The 15,574-nt window shown below is 38.1% G+C and overlaps 2 protein-coding genes across 2 annotated transcripts in view; both read right to left on the bottom strand.

Moving 5' to 3' along the window:
- Positions 1-310: 310 nt before the first annotated feature.
- On the bottom strand, positions 311-10,776 carry map3k15 (mitogen-activated protein kinase kinase kinase 15; the record flags this gene model as incomplete). The annotated part of the gene is made up of 16 exons (XM_010776159.1): positions 10,209-10,776; positions 8,023-8,162; positions 7,734-7,757; positions 7,255-7,335; positions 5,833-6,026; positions 4,043-4,211; positions 3,846-3,952; positions 3,333-3,503; positions 3,131-3,243; positions 2,751-2,910; positions 1,986-2,136; positions 1,771-1,878; positions 1,039-1,088; positions 783-878; positions 535-622; positions 311-444 (listed from the first exon to the last, which is right to left on the bottom strand). Coding segments are annotated over exons 1-16 (2,090 nt in total), but the record flags the coding sequence as incomplete, so codon positions are not given.
- Positions 10,777-12,822: 2,046 nt separating this feature from the next.
- The window catches only part of sh3kbp1 (SH3-domain kinase binding protein 1), a 32,530-nt gene continuing 29,778 nt past the window's right edge, over positions 12,823-15,574 (bottom strand). The window contains exons 17-19 of the mRNA XM_010776158.1: positions 14,925-15,136; positions 14,761-14,824; positions 12,823-14,348 (exon numbers count right to left, since the gene is read on the bottom strand). Of these exons, the coding sequence (XP_010774460.1) occupies positions 14,310-14,348; positions 14,761-14,824; positions 14,925-15,136 (315 nt within the window). The 3' untranslated portion in view covers positions 12,823-14,309. The remainder of the gene's footprint in view (positions 14,349-14,760; positions 14,825-14,924; positions 15,137-15,574) is intronic.

The raw sequence follows: 15,574 nt of genomic DNA, 5'->3' as shown, positions 1-15,574 counted from the left end.
AGTTAAAATGGGCATTTTCTTTGTTTTTCTTTGTTTATTGAGCTGATTGAATTGTGTAGTTATGGTAAAACCCAGTACAGCAAGGTACCATAATACCACAGCTCTGTACTGCTATATCACAGTAATTCCATGGGCATGGCAACTGTAAAGTCACAGTATTTAGTTTTACTTTTATTCTAATTTACTGTAAAATATCTACAGTAAATTACTGTGAAATATTTACAGTCAATTACTGTGAAATATTTACAGTCAATTACTGTGAAATCCATGCAACTAGTAGCCAGCCAAACATTTTACAGTGTGCTCCTACCTGCTGTCTCTCTCAGGGATCTCTTTGATGGCGATTCGAACCTGGTTGCTGACGTCTCTCCCAGCATACACCACTCCATAGGTGCCACGCCCCAACACCACCCTGTCCCCTGTCTCATCGGTGTCATATTCATACTGTAACACATCCATTCACACACAATCAGTAATAATAAACTATAAAACTAAACACTAATATATTTATTTAATATAAGCTATATTTATGACCTCCAGTGTATCTCCATCTCCTTCCCCCTCCAGCTCCACAGCATTCCCCGTACCATCTGATATCATCTCTTTCACCATTGAGCAGAACCTGAAACAGCATTTTAACATTTGTATTTCCAATTCATGGCCAACACATGGCAATACAATACAGTTGCACATACATACGTTCCAAACACAAACACAGACAAACACCCACACACACACACACACACACCTACACAGACACATCTAGAGGTGTGTGTCCTCACCGACCGCACTGTTCCTCAGTGGAAAAGTAAATCTGGAAGTCATCTGAGTTATCATGGACGTACAGGAAGCAGCAGCGCTCATCAAACTTACTGATGCTGCAGACAGAAGAGTTAGAGAAGATGAAAGCTTAGAAATGTTTACCTGTAGTAATTAGTCCAAATAAACATTGACAAATTGGGTTTTAGCTTAATAGAGTTGTCCAACATGTAAAACAGGACTTTTGAAGTGTATTCACATCCAACTTAACATTCATACCTTATGCCTTTAATTGACATTGCAGTGAAGGTCCACTCATGGATCCCTTTCTGTGATCAAAGGGAATAAGGTTTTAACATTTCACATTGTTCAAATTCGGACATAATTATCACATTTTCAACAAGGAATAACTCATAGTCTTATTTTTTTTTTTAAATGGATAAGGAGAAAGCCTCCTGTGTGAGCTCCCTTCTTGAGATGAGTAGCCTGGTCTCTGTGCAAATGTAGTGCAAATCTTAACATCATTTTTATTAAATCTGCAAAAGAAAATGCAAATTAATCCAGATTTTCATTCTGTTAAAGTATGCAAATATCACAATGTGGATTTATTTAGATTAAACCGTCGGGAGCCATTAAACAACAAGAAAAAGACACGGCCAGGAAATGTAATTAAAAGAAAACCAGTCAACACACAGAGGGAAAACATGAAATGAAGCATACTGTAGGAAATATGTGTTGTCTCATCAGTAGAAACTTGACAATCAAGTCACATGTTTCATATCATCATTTATTGATTCTATTTAAATCTTATATCAATGCACCTGGCATATTTACCTTTTCTTTTTTTTCTTTCGATAGACCGACTTTTTTCCTCATCCAAGCTAATAACTTTGTGATATCGTTGTGTGCTCATATTGAACATTTGCATGATAACCGGTGTATGTACTTAGCGACAGTTAATTGTCAATGATGTAAAAAGATAAAACCGAGTGGTTAGGAAGGGTATGTTACCGTTTCAGCGGGAGAAACATGCCAAATAGAGACATTTTTCTCTTCAGCCTCATTGTTGATGGACACATAGGAAGGCTGGTAAACCTTAGTTGGCTCTAGAATCAACACCTGTAAAACAAAGAAGAAGAAAATAGGTTCCCAGAAAGGTTATTACAGTATGAGTCTCTGAATGTCAGATCAAGCTTGATTGTGCGTTTGCTTATATTGGTTATTACTGGAAACCGCAGTCGTTCGGTGGTGCCCTGCGTTGCCTCCACTATGATGTCCATCCAAAAGTTGAGTCTTTCCCTCTGAGGAGAGTGTTCCACTGTCTGCTTCTTAAACCTCTGGATCAGCTGCAGGTTCTGCACCACAGAGCGCAAATACCTGGAAGAACAAATTACACTAACTGTGATCAATGTCTCCATCTCAATTGGACCATCAACAAAGATACAAGAGTGTTTCATTGCCCTGTAAATATAAGGAAGTAGAAACCATTTATTTCAGAGTCAAAATTGTGGACTTCTTTAATTAGGGATGGGCTTATGGATGGACAGTATAAAGAGAACTAGATACAGCTTTAGAAGTTCACACCTTTGATGACCTTATGTTGTATAGAAGGGCTATTTAAGTGTCCGTTACTGGGAATTAGATTTACAATTTTAAAACTGATTTTCTCAGTCAATGGGAACGTTTTTTTGTTGTTATCCTTTTCCTTTTCCCAGCTAGCCGATATAAGCCTACTTTTAGTCCTCCTGTAGTCACCTTGTCACAAATGTTTTAAAATGAAAAATGTAACAATGGCTTACACAAAATATTTTCAGTAATTACATGTATTTCATTGACAAATAAAGTATATTTCATGAAAGGTAGTCTCCAGAAACATATTAGCTTTAAACATATAAAAGTAATTTTTTCAGAGATAAAACACTGATAACAAACTTGTAACAGTTTCATAAAACTACTGAACATTTTTTTTTTATGAATGTGAATGTTTTTACCAGATAGGCGGCTTGAGTTTGAAGAGCTTCTCTGCGGCCTGAGTAGCTTTAGGGATGTCGTTAGCTAGCATGCCAACAGTGAAGAACTGGCCCACGTCCCAGTAGTTATTCATTTTCTCCAGGGAGCCTTTGCGACCCAGCAGACTGTTCAACCGCACACCTAAAGACATTAGAATTATAAGTGTGAAAATATTATAGTGTATAGATCATTTAATCAGACTAGCTATCTTGTTTACATTAAATCTGAATGCTATCTATTTAGTGTACCGTTTAAGTGAAGCATTTTTACTTAAAATAGCTTAAGTGAACCCAAAATACATCTTTATACCATGAAGGACATGTTTGGCACAAATGCAGTTTATGCAGTAAACTTTTTTTACCTATTTTTCTCAGTTCAATGGAGCTCTCAAACTGTTGACCCGCGACTATGAGTAGAACAGCAAGGTTGATACCAGAGTAGAGGGTTGGCTGCAGCTCAAAACCCTTTCTGTACCTGCACAAATATAAATGATTAGATGCAAATAAACTATTCTGATAGCATGTAGAAAGGAATATCAGCATTTATAGCATTCATGTTCTCACCACTGTATAGCGTTGTCCCTGTTTATAGTGTCTTTGCAGTCAGAGTCCAGGAATATGTCTTTGTATATCCGTCCACAGAGGCAGAACATGTCCGGTGCTGGATGTTCACACGACTGCAAAACCTGTAGCATCACTTCGAGAGCCTGCTCCCTGTCGCCAGGAGTGTTCCTCCTGCATACATACAGATGAATAGCTTCATTATTAATGTTAATAAATAATACGAAAATAAAATCCACAATTGTGATTTCAAATGTAACCACACCTAATCACATGAATTCCACCTGAGTCAAAAGCTGGAATGGCAGTTTCTGCTACTGCTAGATAACTTTTCCACTGCCTTTTTAGTTATATAAGGAATAATACATTGAATTATGAAGATCTTAGTTCAATAACATTTACATTTACATATAAAAAATACATTGTAAAAACAATCACAGGACCGAAATTAAAAAAGGTGATATATATTTTGAAAGGTTTGAGTGTTTGAGTGAGATGAATGCAGCCCCCGTGTACCTGTTTAGGGCGAAGGCATAGTGGAACTGGATCATGGGCTGGGTGGCTAGATCACAAGTCGGCAGCATCTCTAGAGTCTCCACCAGCTTCACCATAGCATCATAGTCCTTAACGTTGGAAAAGGTGAAATTATCACTTGCCCTTAACTTGAATATGATTCAGGTATGTGTTGTTCCTCTAACTTGTGTGTATTGTACCTGTATGTCTCTGTACGAAAAGAGCAAGTTCATCACGATGTCCTGGGTGAGGACTTCAGTGTTGTCGATTCGGAGTTTAATGCGAGAAAGCTCCTTGGCCAGCTCCTCTCCCTGGTATTTCTCTCTGGCCTTCCTGATGTCATTTAGCAGGGTGTCCTTAAATGAAGCGCTGCACAGAAAAGAATAAACAATAATGAGATGAAAGTAAATTGGGTAATAAATAGGGGTGAGGAGGAGAGATATGCAACACAAACAAAAAAGATTACGAGAATATAGAGGAAGCTCCTGCATCTGCAGATGTGGGAAGTACATTTACTCAAGTAGAGTTCTTAAGTAAAGTTTTGAGATACTTGGACTTTACTTGATTATTTAAATGTTGTGCTATTTTGTACTTCTACTCAGATTCATTCAGAGGTATATATGGTACTTTTACTCCACTACATTTAATGTAAACCTTTAGTTACTTTTGGAAAGATTTGGATTAATGAGGTGAAATATAATCAACACTTAAATCAGACTTTAGTTACACCTGGAGTAAATTCACAAGCTACCCTGAAGTATACAAATTAATTAGTAATTAGTAAGTAAACTAGTATCACCTTTACCAACTTTTATAAACAATTTAATTCAATAATTATAATAAAAACATATAATATATATTATTCTGAAATGGGCCAATCTACAGAATGAGTAATTTTACTTTTGATACTTGAAGTATATTTGGATGCTAATACTTTTGACTTTTACTTGTGTAACATTTTGAATGCAGAACTTTTACTTTTTAACAGATGATTCCCACACTCTGGTACTTCTACTTTAACCAAAGTACAAGATCTGGGTACTTCTCCCACCTCTGCATAACTACAAATACAATTCACATACAAATAAATAATTGCACAGCATGTTGTTACTACTGGTTTCCCATTGCAATAATTATTAATTAGGTATTCGAAAGTCTTAAATTGCACTCAATGTCCCCTGCAGATCTGTTCCAAATCCATTGTTTCTGTATAATGTTGTCTTATTCATGTTTGATCTGATTTTCACTCATCAAACATCCTGTGCTCTTTGGATGATACAAGAGAGAGTCATGAGTCTGCATGTTAGGGCCATTGAAGCAACTTGATCAAATAACAAAACGTATTATTTTGTATGATTGCTTTTAGGTTTTAAAGGTCTCCTATCATGCAAAATGCACTTTTTGATGTATATAATACATAAATATGTGTCCCCGGTCTGTAAGGGAACTCACAGAGTGTCAGAAAACAAAACCCTCTTTCTTTTCCTCCGTACCCACATCTCTAAAAACGGGGGTACAACGGATATATCGGAAATGTGGGCTTGCTTCAAACCTACAACCCTATCAGAAACGTTGCTATCAGAAAGAATGCGCGACATGTTTTGGAAGTAATATGGTCTTTGTTTACATTAGCAAGCATCGCTAACAGTCAGAGCTAACGCTGTACTGGAGAGAGTATGTGTAAAAAAGCTGGATATAAAAAGGAACTCACCTTGAGGTAAACCCGCATGAGAAAAAGCATTTGAGCTCCATACTGTTTCAGAAATAATCCCCTTATTTCAATTTCTTTTTTTAAAGCTACGAACCCAGAATCAGCACTTCTCTAACAGGGCTGATAAAGAGGGGTATGAGGCATGGCTAGAATGGGTGATCTGTTAGGTATTTTGAGCAAAACACTTCATAGACATGTTTTTAATATATTTGTATATATCTGAGACCTATAATATATGCCTAAATATGTTATAATAGGAGACCTTTAAATGTGTCTCACCAGGATGTGACGTGGATGTCCTTCAGCAGGCTGGTGAAGCGGTCTGTCAGGGGGACGCAAAGGGGGCTCAGCAGGTTGTCCCAGCTGGGCTGCATGTACTCACTGGCCCTGCGCTGGGCGTCACTCTCACAGCACATGTATTCATGGTTAGGAGTCACTATGTAGGGGATGAAGTAGTAGTTACCACTGGATGCCTGGAAGGAGAAAAGGGAAACATTTTTGTCAAAGAGAAGAGGATTCAGATTTGAGTATCACTAGGCCTAAAAAAGTAGCTTTAAATGTAACAGAGATAATTATCGGATAATAATCATGCCAGATGCTAATGCCAGGTGTGAATGGAGTCCTCAAGGGGAAGAGTTTTAGGGATTGGGGATTAAAGAGCGATTAATTAGAAGGATCAGTAGGGGTAGAGGATCAGTGTACTCGTGGGATTTGTTTTGTTAATATCATAACAACATCAGCATAGGTTTGGTCAAGTAATTAGGCTCAAAAGGCTGTTAATTATCCAACACAGCAAGAACCAATGCAATGAATACACACTGCAACACCATATCTCTCTTTATGGCCCCTTGGTTTTTACTCCTAATTTTTCTTTTGTGCAGAACAATGTCTTTCTTTTTATGGTTCAATCTTTTTGGACTGGCTGAGCCCACTTCAGTGGTCGCAATAATTTAAGATCATTGTAAAATTCCAATTGGGCACAGTTTGTACATATTTATTTTCAACCACTCATGCAGCATTCTTTTCAAACTACCTGTAATTCTTAATCCAAGGGTTTGAGCAACTATGCCTATAATCCCTTAAATGGTTTATTTTTATGAATATCAACTACTTCCTTCCCCCTGAACCGATGAACAAAGGGGAGAGTCAAACTGTTTGATAGTATTGTTGTTGTGTTATTTGATAATTTTCTGACATTTAAATAATGTTAAAAGTATTGGCAAATAAAACACCAACAAAACACCATGAACTATTTTCTTATTTCGAAAATAGCAGCTGGATCTCAGTTAATGGTTAGTGGTTAATGGTTAGTGGTTAATGGTTAGTGGTTTTTAAAGGGTCTTACAGCTTTTCTGATGAAAGCAGCTGCCTTCTGCGCCCAAAAAAAACATTTTGCATAACTTGGAAGTTAAGGATGCACAGCCCATTCTGAATTCAAGATTTGTGAATTTAACATAGTCCTCTGCAGAACAAAGCACCAGAAAGAATCTCATCTAAGAAGAGATAGTTAGTACCCATCGAGCTAGAAACTCATTTTATCTTTCTTTGGTTTTGTACACACTACTGTTAAGGCATTCAACTTGTTATTCACCCAACAGTCCATGGGGAGGTCAGTTTTTTAAAGCCCCTCGTCCATGTTTGTTATTATTATTAGCCTGTGAGGAAATCTTCCAGCATGCCTTGGTGTAGCATAGTACATACTTTATTGCACAGTCCAGAGCCTCTGTATTCTGGTGGCAACTGAACCCAGGGAAAGCCTAATGCTGGAGAACGGTTGGCCTTCTTCATTCATAGATAGACACAATACACATGTTACAATCAATTATCAGGATAATTGTGGGTTTTGCGTGTACTGTATGTCTCTGTGTGAGGAATACAGAGAGAAAGAGAGACAGAGAGAGAGATAGGAGGGTGGAAAATGAAAGCATGTAGATAAGCATTCCTGCATGCTGTTGTGCGTGAGGGTCGAACGGCACAAATATTATTCCACAAATAGCACGAGACAGTGTGTGTACATAAATCACTCTAAACACACACACACACACACACACACGCACACACACACACACACACACACACACACACACACACGCAGACACACGCACGACACACACACACACACACACACACACACACACACACACACACACACACACACACACACACACCAAGAAACTTACTGTGTTTTTTTGTGCGACCATGTCCTGTAAGGAGATAAAACATAGAGCATGTTGTGTGTTTTTGTTAACACTGCATAATTACTTTAATAAGCTGGTTGCCACTTGCAGCATTGCTTATAGTCTGCTACACACACACATACATTGACCAATATAAATGCACACACAAACACATACACCTGCACAATAGGCTGTAAATAACAAAGTGGATGACATCATTTTAAGGAGATGACAAGAATTGAACTCTAAATACACCGTCAGGAGATGACAAGAATTGAATGTATGTGAGTACCTTCAGTGATTGGGCAGTGTCCGGGTCAGTGTCGTTGTACAGGATGACGTTGTTGGCCATATCGAAGCTCTCCCTCACACCCAGATGATAAAACAAGGATGGCTGCCGAAACACATCACTCATATCCACCACGGCGATGTCTGGGAGAAGTGAAGAGATGTGAAAGTAGTAAGAAAACAATGAAAACATGACTCAAATCTCTCACATAATTTAATGAGAATACAGAACAATCCCTTTCCCTTCAACCACATGCACTTGGATTCAATTCCCATTCTAAAATCCATCAGATCTTAAGACTAAGCCACCACAAGCTTTAGGAGTGTCTGACTCATGACCCTATTGGAGGTTAAAGGTTAAAACCACAAAAACACAGAAAGCTTGCAAAATGTTGTTAAAGCTTTCTGATCTTACATGAACATGCAAAGAAAAGTACAACATGTGAAGATGAGCAGGGAGTCTTTGTTGTTTCCTTCCTGTGCTGGAGTAATGCCTCAAGCATTCACAATTCCTGAGATTGCATTAAAATAAATATTAAACAAGAATGGATTAGTGTGCAGACATGAAGAAAAAGCTTTCATCTGGAGGCAATACCTAATCTAAAAAGGACTGAATGAAATTTCACCTGATAACTTTTGCATATGATTTCACTTATCAATTCAAACAAAAAATAAAGGCTCAAGCAATTCTTGAAACTATTAATTATAATATTGTGAATTTAGTCAAATGTATTTTGATAACATCATATTGAGACTTATATGATAAGTTATAAAGTGTTGTTCTGGGCAAAACGTCAAGTCTGCATGTTGACATACTTACAAAGTCTATGCTAACGTGCTAATGTTCACCATACTAGTTTAGCGTGTAAACATGCTAAAATGTACTTATTAGCTGTGGCTCATGGGCAGGTCATTAGTTTTGCAGCCATTTGGTAATACATTGGAACCTGGTAATAAACATTTATTTAATGAGGCAATCTAATTTTCAGATGTTAGATTCATATCATGTGTTTACAAAGGTGTCTCTCAGACTCCCTAACATGTCACGGCAGATCAACCTCCTGTCTATCTGCCAAGCCCTACATTGTGCTCAGTGATTTATGACTGGAATGTTGCTAAACTGTCATTATTGCATTAATTACAACTGTGTTCAACCTGCCACGACTAGTCAAATGTTTTGACTATTCCCCTGACCAGGCTTTTATTTGTTCTCACACATATCACATGCTTTTTTCTGGGCATATTAAAGCAAACAACAACTTAAACATATCTTAAGAGAAACAAAATAAATGTTGTTGCTCTTTGTTTACTCTCAATTGATATTGTAATGTCCTAAGTAGAAGAACCTTTATTTATCCAGGAAAATCAATTAAGAACAAATTCTTATTTACAATGATGACCTGACACGAGAAGCTTTGATTTTAAGTTGTTGTTGTTGTTGTTGTTTTTTTATAGCAAATATCATGATATGGTGATGGTGTGAGTTTAATAATCTGACACATGTTGAAATTAAAGTAGGCTATCACTCATTTCTGTCCATGATAGTAATAACAAAACCAACATATTGCATTTTGTATCTTAACATTTTCGAACAGGACTTTGCTGATTTTCTGCTCAAAAGAGATACATAATAATAATAATATCTGCTGATTCAACAACCTTGACTATTTTAACATTCAATTGACAGTGCTGGATGTTGAGAACTTCTCTTTTTGGTGACATAAGTATGAAAAGATCTCTCACAAAGAACATATTTTACCAGCCCTCTGAAACGTAGCCTGGCACTTAACTAACCAGCACTGTGGATTCAAATCAACAAAATGACCCAATATACCCAGTGTTGGGTAAAATAATCCAGCATTTCTTTGTGCATGTGCTCAACAAAGTGATTAATTGTATTTGTGGATTATCTGTTGCCACTTTTTAATAGCGGGTAGCTGGCTCCTCCACATTAACTTTTTAATTTCTAAAAATAACAAACATTAATCCTAGGGGTTAGGGTTATTAAGAAAGTCTGAAAAAAAGTGCCTATTTAGAGAGTCTGAAAAAACTAAAAAAGCTGGCGACGGATAGGCCTAACCCAAAAGTACCTTTATTTTCTTGCATTATAAATTACCCGAGTTGTAATTTAGACAACTTAATCAATGTACTTGCAAACAAACAAACCCATTATGTTTCTTTACCACACACCTGCATCGTAGAAACTATCGAGCACGGATGTTTCTCCAAAGTCCAGCCGGCCGAAGGTGACGGTGGTGAGCAGCGCGCTCTCCGAGTCGCAGGCTCTCTGCAGACACTGAAGAGCTCCAGACTCCGGGCTGCTGGCCATCACCGACTTCAGACCGTCATTCAGGACGTACACCACCCGCAAGGAGCGCTGCTTGGCCGGTGGACAGGGGCTGGGCACATCGCCCCTCTCCCGCTCCACCGCACTTACCCCGGCGGAGTGCTCTCCTCCCATGTCGGTGACCTGTGCGCTCTGCCCCGTGTCCATACCGAGAACCAAGGAGCTGCTTTATCTCCTTTCCTTCTCCGGTTACTGTCCCTCCCGCTACCTCCTTTATTTTGTCTGTGCCCTCCGTGTCGTCCTCCCTCTTGATCACTTGTTGCTCACCTGTCGAGCGCGTCTGAGTTTTTCCCCCCACATCTCCGCCTGATTAACTCACATCATGTGCCGATTATCTCGCACCATGAAATCCGCTTCACCCGGACTGGATCCGACTAGATCCGAGAGGAAATGCAGAAAAGCGGGGAGAGACATATGCATACAAAAGTCAGCATACTCCCTTGGCTTTGCAGATCGTATTGACGACTGAGATTGTTTTTACTGCAATCGAAACCGTGATGTCCAGTGTGAAATGTTATCGCGTCTCGCCGGATGTCTAAATATAAAAGTGTCCTTCTGGTCTCCTCTACTCGCAGCCAATTTATTTTCCTGTCAACACTCAGCACATGGTTTCTACGTGATTTCAGTTTTTTCTCATCAGGTATTTATCGTTGTTGATGAAGTATTTTTGGAAACCCAATCCATTTTTGGGTCAGGATCGTTTACGCACCGGTGGAACGTGAATACCGGACAGTACTGACGGCCAGAATCCAATATATTACACTCTGGCAGATGGGACACAAGGTCCACGAGTTACTGAACTGGGCTGAGTGCCATTGGTCCTTCCTTGGTAACTTCTGGAGTGGTTTAACGGCTTCCTAGAAGAACCATATTGCTATTATTATCTATGTTGGTGTACAGAAGGTGTACAGTCAGTAATTATATGTTACTTTAATGTTAACCACTCGAATATTTCTCAAGTTATTACAACTGCATGACATCAAAATGCTGTTCCTGGTATTTTGTTAGAAAATGGACTGGACACAAACAGCAGCTTCAATAGTGGAAATGCACTAAATCTATTTATTAGATTAGATTAAGCAAAGGAAGACTAGCTGCCGACCTTATTCGTATGTATCATGATGACAATCAAACAAGCTACTGTTCTTTTTATTTGATATGCCCACGTTTCTTACATCTCTTTAAATTGGCAACATAATCAGGTTGTGAACACATACTATCAGCTTTTAAGTTGATGTCGGGAATTGTCAACAACAACTAAAAAGATTGTTAACACATCCAGTGGACAAAAAATGGTTTACACATCCAGTGGACTAAACAAATATTTGGAGTTGTATTTGTTGAAAAAGTTAGATCCATATTCACTCTCCTTTTAGCTCTGTTTTAAAATATAAGGTACTTCATCTGATACACGCTCCAGTATGTTTACCTATGTTAACTGTGTCTGTATCCTATTGTGTGCTGAGCAAGTAGTGTAGAGTGGGTTTGATGACTGAAAACATCTGCCTTATAGATGCTTAGAGAGTGGTGCATGCACACCACTTTAGCGTAGAGAGTGTGCATGCAAAAGATTTTATGACAGGGACACTTTAAAGGCCAGCAAAGAGAAGGACAGGGCTGGATTGGCAGAACAAAAACATGTTTTTTTTAACCATCCACTGTCCCACCGATAAAAGCGCCCCAATTCAAATTTGTCCCGGTATGCCAAATGATTCAGTAGCCCCCTGGCTATGGTCCTTAACATCTCGTTCACACGAATGACCAGGGTTTTACTGGGGTTATCCAATCCGTTTTAGATCCTTCTTTTGTTAATATAACCAATTCATCGCTGATGGTTGTATCCTGTTCATGATATTTTAAAAACTACTTGGGTCACAACCTGGGAGGGAGCAATGTATACTAATAACCTTACATGATGGAAATGGGTCTGGCCGTGTAGGGTTTACACATCTGGAACAGTCTAATAGCCAAACTCCTCAATGAAGTTATAGTTTAAAGTCTTTTAATATGTTTTTTAGCAATTGTTTTGTGTTTCTGATTAACTTTACCAGTTTTGAATGTCTTACTGCCTCTTTTTCAGTCCTTTTTCTTTTGTTTATTCCTTGCCAATATAGAAATTGTTTGCTTTTTTTACTACAACATGACAACACAAAAAGAAAATTCAATTACAAATAGTGAAATTGATTGATATGGCATTTTTTTTAACATATTTTCAGGGATTTTAACTGTTTACAACCTCATAAGAAATGATGTCGTGGTTTCAGTGCTTGTTAAAGCAAACACACATACTGTATGCTGATCTAACAGTTATTTGTATATTTATATATAGGGAGAACTAGTTTCTCAAACAGTGAAGAGAGACAGAATCGAACACAAAGCTCCTTCATATATAACTGTATAACACATTTTACCAGCAGACAAATCCAACATAGTGTTTAAAAATGACATATGCTCACAGACAGTACATAATAGCATCTTTATTCCACTGAAATATAAAAGTATATATATTTATCACTATCCTGGAGAGAAAGGACCAAGTCAAGAAAACAATTAGAAGACTCAGTTGTAGCAGTTTTTCTCATTGTCATAAGAAATAAAGAAAGAAAGACAGGGAGAAAAGAATAGAAAGAAAGACAGAAAGAGAAAAAGAAAGATTTGGAGTCAAAAACAGGAAGGCCACAGTGACGGGTTGCCATAGATTCTGTGCACGCATAAGGAAGGGAGGCAAACAGCCGTACATGCTATCACACATACTGTACATGCACACTCACATGTTCATCTCTAACCTGTGAAGTCCTTTCACTTACTACATTCCTCAAACCCTGTGTTTTACCATTCATTTGACAAAAGAGCACCAGAAACATCAGATACACATTGATCTAATTTTAGATTTTTTTTTTCTTCTGCGGAGGGTGTGGGGTTTGAGGTTTCTGGAGTTGTGGTGCAAAAGTGCAAAAGCAAAATAAGGTAATAATATGTGTTGGTCCAGAAGGCAATCTTGACATGATAATTCTGATATCACATGTGTGTTCATGCAGTGAGATGTGCTTTTCTTCTCCCAGCAATAGTGTGAAATTATTCCTTTATAAAGCACCTATAGTATCAGTACTTGTTGATTATACTTAATTAGATTGATTGTGGGTAGGAATCAGGATGTCCTTATAATTGTATCTTTCCAGCAGAATTTTTACGATAATCATACTAAGAGAACGGTCGGGGAAATGTATCCAAATGCCAGTGCTGTTTATGGCTGATGTTTCAAAAATCCCCCGCCTGCAGTGTACCATAGAAACATCGAGCTCAGTGTCAAACAATGTAACTCTAATGATGACGAGAATTGAATGTGATCAACACAAATCTTAACGATAATCTTGCCATTAAAGAAATCTTGATCCGGCCAAAACAACCTCACATTACAAAAAAAAGTCTATAATCTTAAGGTCTAAAACTGCAGTCCTTACATGGATGGTAAACAAACACACACACATGCACGCACACACACACACACACATTTATAGGAGTGAAGGCCGCAGAGTAGACACAGAGCACAGAGGTTGTATGAACCAACCTGGCTACAAAGGTCAAGTTCCAAATTTCCTTCACAATAAGAAACAAAAAGCATCAGCGAGGCTGACAGGGCCCCTTTGTCATCATTCCGTAACCGTTACAACATACAGTCATTCAGTACCTGTGGCACAGCAAGCTTTGACATGATAGCAGTAAACTTAACAAGAGAAGCCTCTTTAAAAGAAGAATTAAGAAGTAAACACAGGATAAGGCGGTGTAGGGGCTAGGTGGCTGATTCCATGGTTTGTATAGTTGCTGATGTTGATCGTGATGACCATTTGGCACAAACTTTGTTTTGCCTGAAGTGTCCCGGCCAACAGTGAGAATGTTTAAAAAATGTTGGCCTCCAATGTGGTGATGAGGTGATGCTTTAATCTTCATTTTGACAGGCTCTTCTTTATGTGATCTACTTCCATCTGTCAAACAAAGACACAAGTATCGTGAATTCATAGATGTTACAATCAAAGACATTGAGCCACTGCTCTTAAAATCCTTTCTGAATGAGAATACAGCAGACTTACCAGAGAATTCATTATTTTCATGTTCAATTCATCTGTTAATCAACTTTAATTCATTAACAAGCAATTTCTCTTAAAAATCTCACAATTTTCCATGCAGTCCCCAAAGTAACATTAGTATTACTTTAAATTACTAATATTATTACTTCTTTTTTCAACACCAAACAGCCCATGATTATTCAATAATAATACATTACAATACAATAATACATTTCCTGAAAAAGAGTCATACAGTCATACAAAACTTAAGAGAGAACACATACATCTGTTTCAGGTGTGTGTTCTATCAACACGTTTTCATGAATCTCACCTGTAAACTAACACGAATTTTCTTCTCTTCATCTAGCGCATTGGTCAATTGCTTCATTTCCTGCCTGAAATACAAACAAACATCAGCAGGATGAGTCTGAAATACTCATGTATCCTCAGAAAGACACAGAGATAGGTACAGTATATGCTGTACATATGGTGTACCTATGCTGGCTCTTAAGCAGTTCTACGGAGGCCCTCAGGTCTCTCAGCTGGTTCCTGAGTTCCTCCAGTGTCGGGGGGGTCAGAGGTGAATGCCGAAGCTCGGGGGAGGGGCTGAGACCCAAGGAGGAAGACGGGGATGTTGGGCGATGGCTGGCGCTTGGTGGGATCAGGACAGAGGGCCTGGTGGGCTGTGGTGCTTTACTGTCAGATCCCTGAAAGCAAAGGTCAACAGAGATATTATTGATGAATTAATATCAGTGATTAAGAATGTAGGATTTGTCCAATTGTACTCATGCAATTAAACTAACCCGGTGGTTCTGCTTTAGCTAAATGAATCGGGAGGGATCCCATTAAAGTTAGAAATCCAAATTACAGCAAAGATGATATTTAAAGTTGTAGCAAATCAAATGTTTAAAGCATTCTTAAATGGTTAAACTCCATGTTTTTATTAATATTTTCTGAAATGATTGAAAGGAATGTTTTTGTTTTCCTAACTGAAAAACAAAAACTTTTTTAAACTAACATTGTTGCTATATTTGTGAAATAAATCTTGCCTGCCTATTACATTTTTGTTATGATGTGTATTTATTATTTTACCTTTCTGATCATCTTTTGACGTTCTGTTATTAAAGTCACAATTCAGATATTTA

This window comes from Notothenia coriiceps, unplaced genomic scaffold (assembly GCF_000735185.1).
Source record: "Notothenia coriiceps isolate Sejong01 unplaced genomic scaffold, NC01 NC01_scaffold00016759, whole genome shotgun sequence".
NCBI lineage: Eukaryota > Metazoa > Chordata > Actinopteri > Perciformes > Nototheniidae > Notothenia > Notothenia coriiceps.
Note: the sequence above shows the minus strand (reverse complement) of the source record. Positions and strands in the feature narration are given on the sequence as shown.